This window comes from Poromitra crassiceps, assembly GCF_964638095.1.
Source record: "Poromitra crassiceps genome assembly, chromosome: 25".
NCBI lineage: Eukaryota > Metazoa > Chordata > Actinopteri > Beryciformes > Melamphaidae > Poromitra > Poromitra crassiceps.
The window spans coordinates 13,358,996-13,368,377 of record NC_139649.1 but is presented as its reverse complement, the minus strand read 5'-3'; the positions used below and the strand labels follow the sequence as shown (position 1 = coordinate 13,368,377).

Here is a 9,382-nt window from a genome sequence, read left to right as displayed (position 1 = left end):
AATTGAATCGAAAAACAGTTTAAATATATATATAATGGTACAAATTTGCACTCTTAACCTTTTAAAGCCACGACGACGAGCCAAAGTAAACTCTTGAAAAGCTTTCGGGTCGAGATGACATCCAGGTATTTCTCAACCCATAGGCCCAGTGCAAATAAAGCAAACGAGCAGCTTTTGGAGAAATAGCACATTACTCATTCATTTTCTTGGCTCAGCGTTTCCCCTGTTGGCCTTGTTGGGATGTGTGATTATTTAGGCTAGTAGTGCTAGCACTATTTTGTAGGTTTTTTTCAGACGGCGTTTTAAAATAATTACAAATAGTGTCCTGCGAACTCAGCAGGCTAAGTATTTGATTGATTGAAATCCCTTCCTATGTCATTTCTGCTGCTCTCTATCCGATACAAGAGAAACCAGAGAGATGCTCCTCTGTTTCTCTGTAGTCTTCTTACCTGCTCAGGGCCATTAGCTGGCCGAGGCCTCCTGCCGGCTGTAGAGCTTGACTGGGCTCTGATTATCACAGATGACACTTCTGGACACAGAGCCACCGTCACCAGCATTGACCAGCACCGTCACCAGCAGCAGTGATAGGAGCAGTAGCAGCAACGGCCACAAGGGGGCAGCGATGGAGCAGAGAGGAAGGCCAAAGCAGTGATACATGTAGCTGTAGTTAGTTATCTGCTCTTAATAATGCAGACATCAATGCATTCAAGGTTGGATGTAGCTACATGCTACAATAGGTATTTTGTCTCATTATTGACTAACTGTTGGACATAGAAGTATTATGTTAATCAGTCTTGTAGAATACTCCCAGTTTTGCCGTTTACTCTCATTCACAGGTAACATTGTCTCCCACATTATAGAAAATATTGTAGGACCTTCAGATGAGGCCAAACGGTTGATAATACACAGCAAAAGGCAAAAAGATAAGCAGACAAATCGATCTGTTTCTCTCAAATCCTGTAAAGCTGATATCTTGGAGGTTTGTGCAGGACACTGATAACATTGAAGGCCTGCGGTGAGGCAGCAACAGATAGCAGCAGATGTTGAGCGGTTGGTCGGTGAGGGTGTGCCTGGCTTACCTGTTGTCATTGATATCTGTGGTGTTTCCTGTGGATAGACAGAGGTGCGTAAGGAGGCAGGCAGGTGCACAGTGGGAGGGGTGTGTGAGAGGGGAAGTAATTGTGTGTGTGTCTCTCACTCACACACACACACAGGCACACGCATGCACGCACGCACACGCGCACACACACACACACACGCACGCACGCACGCACGCACACACGCACACACACACACACACACACACACACACACACACACACTGACACACACACACTTAATTTAACTGGAACAGCTCAAAGAAAATGAAGAAAATGTAATCATCAGTGGAGAGGAAATTAAGGATTTGGGGGGCTGGCATGGAGACTGATTCTATAAGCTTCCTTCTCCTTTAGCTCTCTCATTCAAATAGAAGAAATTGATTTCTCTCTCTCACACACACACACACACACACACACACACACACACACACACACACACACACACACACACACACAGGAGCCGGAAGCAGTTGCAGGAGTTGGGCCTTCGTTTGTGCTGTCAAGCTTCACTTTGCCGATCCAGGCAATGTGCTACGTTAAATCCACATTATAATCCGTGTGGCCCAAGCGTCGTCTTCTCTTCAAGAATCCACAGCGGACCCAAATCTCCAGAGACTCTCCAAGTTACACTCCTCTTCCATTTGGAAACGGAGTTGGGAAATCCCGAAGTGGACTGTTTTTCATGTGGATGGGATTCAGATGAACTATGTGTCTGGGAAAGCCCGGCTTGGATTTTTGTGTGAGTTTAAAATGACAGTGGAAACTGGACCGGACTGAAATATCTTATTATTACATGCTTTTTCTTAATACACATTATTGCAATTGGGCCGCCTGGTGAAGTGTGCATTCATTTGACTGTCTGTGTCTCATGCTGATTTATTGGTTTAATATTGAGATAATTAAGGGTTCATGTTTTATGGTAATCCATGCTTCCTTTGTGGGGTTGTGACTAGACTTAAACATACAAGACTGGTCAAACCGCTACAGTATGTATGTATGTATGTATGTATGTATGTATGTATGTATGTATGTTATGTCAAATATGACTGGTACTATGACAAAAACTACTACTGCTAGTCGTACAGTACGAGTACGACTACTTTTACAATTACTACTGCGTTACACGACTGTGTTCTGTCACTGAAATCGCTTGTCAGGGATTCCACTAAGTCTTCTGTGGGGTACAAGCATTTGTGTGACACTTATTGGCAGCTTATCGACACGCAGACATCCCAAGCACAGTGTCAGTGGTTAACACTGTAAATGTCAGACTAATTAGGGAACAGTGTGTGGGCTTTCGTCGTTCTTAATCTTGGTAAGAATGCCTTAGCCTGCACTTCACTGAGTGTGTGTGTGTGTGTGTGTGTGTGTGTGTGTGTGTGTGCGTGCGTGCGTGCGTGCGTGCGTGCGTGTGTGTGCTCTTTGCTTCTATTCGATGAGTTTGCCATTATCAAGGGAGCTCTTGCCTAACTGGATTACCGGTATAAGGCAGTTCAATTTAGTCTTCCTGTCCGAGGCTGCCGAGGTAGGAAAAAATGGACTGTGACTGCTAATAAAAACCTTATCCTCACAGGAACAGTCAAGGCGACACCTAAACAGACTCAAAGTGACAGAAAATAAAATAAAAGACGGAGAAAATGAATAAAATGTAATCCTCGGTGGAAATGAAGAATTGATGGGGGCTGGCTTCGCAGAGCTATTCGGTTCTAGACCTTCTCCTTTAGCTCTCATTCAAATTCAGGCCAGTGAGGAACAATTGATCATCCATAGCCCACAGTGACAATGACTAGGGACGTGGCTCGCACTAATGTCCCTCCAAATGTGGGCCCTTGCTTGATCCCTGCAATCGCTTGACTTCTGAATACAGTATATTATATGAACACATTCATTCTAAAATGCCATATATATGTGGGAAGAAATTTGCTACCTTAAAAATATACGTATTTTATAAGCAAGTATGTTGAGATGACTCGTACTTTGTAGCAATGTTCACATGCCAAGCATTATGGATTCAGTGTAACTGAAACAACTGAAACAACATTGAGACCATCATGGAAGACTTAAAAACCTGCTGTTGAAACCCAGATCAACGCAATTATTTTAGGTGGGTTATTGTAGCAGCAGGATGACACACCCCACCCACCCTCTTCAATAGCAGGGGAACTTTGGGATACACTACTTTAAAATGAAGAATTCATTTATAAAAATGAAATCAAAAATAACAGGTTTTACAGACAGCAACTGTGGTCGCCGTACAGCGGATGCCATGACTGACTGATAGCAGATATCTAATAAAAGGCGAATATTGTCCCAGCAAACTGATATATTGACCGAACCCTATTCTCTGACTTGAATTGATGAATCCTGTGCAATCCTATAGGTGTGGTGCTGTTACACTGCTGTACCAACTGTCACCACCGGGTCAGAGGCGGAGGTGGGCGTCTCGTCAGCCTGCCTGTCTTGAGTAATGACACAGCAACCCTCATCTATCTGCTGCTGACAGACAGACAGTCACACACGCACACACACACACACACACACACACACACACACACACACACACACGCACACACACGCACACACGCAGGCACACACACACACGCACGCACGCACGCACGCATGCGCGCACACACACACACACACACACACACACTCACTCACTCACACACACAGAGGCTGTCTAGCACAAAGATATATGTGAACATGCATAGACAATGACAGGTGGGGTAAAATGAAACGTGGGTAAACCCACACAATCACACACATAGTGGATACACTGATATGTAGACCCAGATGCTATTGCTTAGAGATAAACACACACACACACACATGCAGCATAAAGGTATGTGTTGATTATGTCAAGTGATCAAGATGACATACCGTGTCCACACAGTAAACAGGTGGCAAAATGCTCTGATTGTAACGGGATGCTGCTGCTGCTGGTGGTGTCAATTTGCCTGATTATCTGTGTGTGTGTGTGTGTGTGTGTGTGTGTGTGTGTGTGTGTGTGTGTGTGTGTGTGTGTGTTTGACCCATTTGAATGATTCACAGGAGAAAGTTTGAATATCATAACTAATGGGCCAATTTTGACAACCCCCCCCCCCCCCCACTAGCCTGGGTAAACCCATCCCCCACGTGACCTGCTCTCAGACCTGTTCTCAGTCACTATGCCCCCCCCACCCCCCCCCTAGTTTTTGGACCAAAATGGTGTAGTAGAGACTTCCACACCACAGGTCTATTTGGATGATGGATGGATGTTTAACTTGTTGTAATGGGCTGCTCACTCTATGAAAAGTCACAAAATGTAACGATGGAAAACTAAAATTATGATTATTATTTTTCCACTGCTGAAATGGCTCAGTTCTGACTGTGAGAGTTAAGAGCAGTGAGCCCTACTGAAGCCCTCCTACGCACAGCTATGGCTTCTTATAACTCGGCAGTGTTGGGCAAGTTACTTTCAAAATGTAATATACTACATATTACTAGTTACTTTCATTTCAAAGTAATAAGTTACTTTACAATATTACTTTCTGTGTAGAGTAACTCGTTACTTATTACACTACTTTTGCATTACTTGTAGCAAAATAACAGCAGCAGCAGAATGACATCGCCGCCCCGGAACATCCCAAAAAATAATTTCAACCGCCTTGAAGTCAGTGTAAACCATCCAAAATTCTAAATGTTATTCTTTTCCTTTGTTATTGTCATCTATAGTGGTTATTTGCATAAAAACACACAGTTTGATTAGGAAATGATTGTATCTTTTTTAAATATGTGCTTTGATTTAATAAATTGTAACTCAATTTGTAACTTGAGTTACTTGACAAAGTAACTGGTATAATATTACTGAAATCCTCTAAGTAATAAGTTATATTACTGAGTTACTGCTAAAAGTAATATATTACATGTAATATGTTACTTTTGTAATGAGTTACCCCCAACACTGCTTACAGCTACTGTAAAACTACGGGCACAATCTGACAGAAGTGAGAGGAAGGAGGGGGGCGGGGCAGCAGCAGAACTGTGATGCACCAATGGGGCGATCACTGTAAATTGGTAGAACAGCCGGGCACTCAGTAAAGATGTTCACACATAATGGCTGCTACATTGACGCCATAACGGCAATTGCTATGGGAAGAACTGGGAAGTGGAAACTACAGTAGGATAGCATCAGGTATCATAAAAATGGTCGTAACAACAAGTGTAATGGCCCTTGTATTTCTCATTATTTCAACAGATCTAATCTGTGAACAGAGCTCACCGTTTTCTGAATCAAGCTTCTCTGCGGCGCTGTCTGTTTGGCTCACTGTTTCAGCTGGAAGCCTGGACCAAGCACAAAGATAACTTCATGTCAGTTGGAAATGACTGTGGAGAAGGACCTATGTTTTACCATACTCATAATTGCACCGTAAACCACACTTCAATTATAAAATTGACGACTTGCTCCGGTGTGTTTGCGCTTCTAGTAATAACTGCATAATGCAGGCATTTCATGTCCATTAGGTGTTTACAGATATATATAAATGAACTTGACCAACTTTTGCACTCCAAACTCTGAAGTACAAATGTTTGGTATTACAATCAAGAGCAAAATGATAAAGCCCATATTACATTATGACCGTACAACTGGGTTCACTCACAGATTGTTATGGGCATCGTTGTCCTGTGTGTCGTTGTTTTGAGAGTCGAGGTGCTTGATGGGGCTGTTCTGGTTGGAGTTGGCCTGGGGCGACGCGGGTTCGTTCTCCAGGGGAGCCACAGGAGTAGCAGGAGCAGCTGGAGTAGTAGGAGTAGCAGGAGTAGCAGGAGCAGCTGGAGTAGCAGGAGCAGCAGGAGCAGCTGGAGTAGCAGGAGCAGCTGGAGTAGCAGGAGCAGCTGGAGCAGCAGGGTGGTGGTTACTGTTGCTGAAGACGGTGTTGCTGAAGGCCACGGGCTGATCATGGTAGCCGCGTATGAAGAAGGGGTTTGTGGGAGAGCACGGCGGGTAGTGGCCGGGACGCACGGGCTTGGCTGTTAGGGATCAAAAGAGAATTTATCGATTGGTTGAACCTTTATTCATTCTTTCATCCCGCTATTCATTACTTAATTTTTTGCTTTTTTATTTTTATTTTTTAATACTCAAACTGCACAATATTCATCTTAAGAGGATGCGAGGAGCCAAAGCACTCGGCTCGAAGTGAAATTGGCAAGTTTTGGAAAATGAATGAACTTTTCTTTTACGACTCCCAACTACATTTTCATCAAGTTAAGTTGAATAAGCAGATGCAAAATGCTCTGTTTGCTCTTAACTTGCTGAAAATGCAAATAATAATAAAAAACAATATTAAAAGACAAAGAAGTCAGTCAGATGAGTTTTTAGAGTGCACTATGCAGTAAACATGTTATTTGGCATGATATTTATGTCAATGCAAAAGGTTATTATCATTATGCACCATTATAATAATAAGAAATAAATAGAATGGCTTGTTGACATGACAACAGTGGTTTATGGTCGGCTGAACTGCGAGAATGAAAAGAAAGCAATGTACTAATGTCCTGAGCCTGTAATGTGGGAATAATGTTGCAAAACTGCATTTGAATAGCAACAGATCAGATTTGATGCATCACTGCATCATCATCATCATTGATAGATTTGAAGATGGTGAGATTATATGGCTTTTATTGAAATGACACATGGAACCACATTATGTATCAGTATCAGATCAGTGATAATGGATGTTTCATTATAATTTATAAGAGCGGAATACCCGTCCCTGTGTGGCTGGCCATTTTAGTCAGGCTTCGCTCACAGAGTTGGCATGCAGCCTCTCCTCTCTCTCTCCCCCCAGAGGGTTTTCATAGTCCACTTCACTGGCTGATTACAACACAGCCGACCTGTGTGCTGCTCCAGAGTTCACTGGCTGATTCAAATTCCGCTCGCCTGTGTGCTGCTCCACTCCGGAGCTCTCCATGGTGCTGAACCTGTGTTGAGGCATTTTGGCTACTAATGAGCCATTTCTGCCCATTTAATCGTCCCTAATTACTTCATTCAAAAATCCGCCTCCGTCCGGGTCACCCGCAGGGGTGCTCTTTACACTTCCTCAAAGACTCAGTGCGAGCACACGTAAAATGGCATAGATGTGGCCCGACACACACACGCACACACACACACACACACACACACACACACACACACACACACACACACACACACACACACACACACACACAGACAGACACTTTGCATTCTTATTATAGGATTGAAATGGTTGGACTTGTGTGTCGTGTGTGGGACAAGGCCAGACAGAGGTTTGGTGTGTGTGTGTGTGTGTGTGTGTGTATGTCTGTCTGTGTGTGTGTGTGTGTGTGTGTGTGTGTATGTCTGTGTGTGTGTGTGTGTGTGTGTGTGTGTGTGTGTGTGTGTGTGTGTGTGTGTGTGTGTGTGTGTGTATGTCTGTGTGTGTGTGTGTGTGTGTGTGTGTGTGTGTGTGTGTGTGTGTGTGTGTGTGTGTGTACAGTATGTCTGTCTGTGTGTGTGTGTGTGTGTGTGTGTGTATGTCTGTGTGTGTGTGTGTGTGTGTGTGTGTGTGTGTGTGTCTGTGTGTGTGTGTGTGTGTGTGTGTGTGTCTGTGTGTGTGTGTGTGTGCATGTGTGTGTGTGTGCGTGTGTGTGTGTGCGTGTGTGTGTGTGTGTGTGTGTGTGTACGTGTGTGTTACCTATCTGCGCGGCGTGGGGCCTGCGGAGGGGGTTGCGGTGTGTCCTCATCACGTCTTTGATGCGCTCCACTTCCTGCTGGTAGCGGCGCCGGTCCTTCATGGCGCCCTCTTTGGCCTCTTTCAGTGCGTCCTCCAGGGCCTTGACCCGCTCAGCCGTAGAGCGAAGACGTTTCTCCAGTTTTGGAAGCTCGCAGCGAAGATCTGCATTGTCACGTACCAGCTGTAGCACACAAACACACACACACGCACGCACGCACGCACACGCACACACACACACACACACACACACACACGGGAGAGGTTACCAAGGTTAATGCAAGGTTGTGATTCTCTCAATCGTGTTTGTGTCGATGATCGCCATTTTTATAACTAGAAGCGCAGACTTCCATCAAGACCTACTCCAGTCTGCTGTATGCAAGTTTTGGGGAGTCGGATAGGAACCCTAAAAACCTGAGCCACCCACATCCCCGCCCCTTCCTTGACCCCGCCCCTCCCACATCGCTCTAACCACTCCCACATCGCTCTAACCACTCCCCCTACCCACTAGCTACGGCCCCTATTCCATAGCTCCGCCCCCTTCCTTGACCCGAATCGGCTCGGATCCGCGCCAAAATCTAATGTGTTCTTCAGTGGCCAACGCTACACCCTTCCACCAAGCTTCATGAAAATCTGCCCAGTGGTTCTTCCGTAATCCTGCTAACAAACAGACAGACAGACAGACAGAGAGACAGACAGACAGACCGTCAGACAGACAGACAGACAGACAGACAGACAGACAGACCGTCAGACAGACAGACAGACAGACAGACAGACAGACAGACAGACAGACCGTCAGACAGACAGACAGACAGACAGACCGTCAGACAGACAGACAGACAGACCGTCAGACAGACAGACAGACAGACAGACAGACAGACAGACAGACCGTCAGACAGACAGACAGTCCTGTCATAAAAAGGACGTTGCTGCTAACATTTGTTTATTCTATGATAATTGCACTAATGTCTCAAATTAAATGTGCTAACGTTAAAGTGATGTAAACATGCGACACATATCAGAAGGTAAGCTGGCGTAATTCCAATGAGTAAACAGCTTGAACACAGAGAGAGAGAGTCTGCTTCTAGGCTTCCAGGCGGCTATGCACAGTAATCAACATCCAGCAGAGATAAGTGGAAGCGTTTGCCTGAGCAACCGGAGCAAAATTGCCTTTTGCCGTGAACGCCGGCAGAGGATCACGGGATTGAATGAAACCACATGGGGGCTCGTGTGGTAACTTATTTAATGTTTGGTGGAGAATCGTGCTTTATACAAAATACAACAAAAATGGAGGACGGGGTCTCCCTGAGGACGACGACAATATAACAACTTATCACGGAGATCATGAGGGTGTGTGTGTGTGTGTGTGTGTGTGTGTGTGCGTGTGTGTGCTTATGTGTGTGTGTGTGTGTGTGTGTGTGTGTGTGTGTGTGTGTGCGTGTGTGTGTGTGTGTGTGTGTGTGCGTGTGTATGTGTGTGTGTGTGTGTGGGGGTAGATAGACAAACAGACCCACAATGTTATTATATCTTCACATTAGGAATGATCGCGAG

General features: G+C 44.9%; 1 protein-coding gene across 1 annotated transcript in view; it reads right to left on the bottom strand.

Moving 5' to 3' along the window:
• Positions 1-5,736: 5,736 nt before the first annotated feature.
• kif5ab (kinesin family member 5A, b) overlaps positions 5,737-9,382 on the bottom strand; it is a gene marked incomplete at both ends in the record, with an annotated part of 65,211 nt that continues 61,565 nt past the window's right edge. The window contains 2 exons of the mRNA XM_083660955.1: positions 5,737-6,110; positions 7,796-8,015. Coding sequence (XP_083517081.1) covers positions 5,737-6,110; positions 7,796-8,015 — 594 coding nt within the window. The remainder of the gene's footprint in view (positions 6,111-7,795; positions 8,016-9,382) is intronic.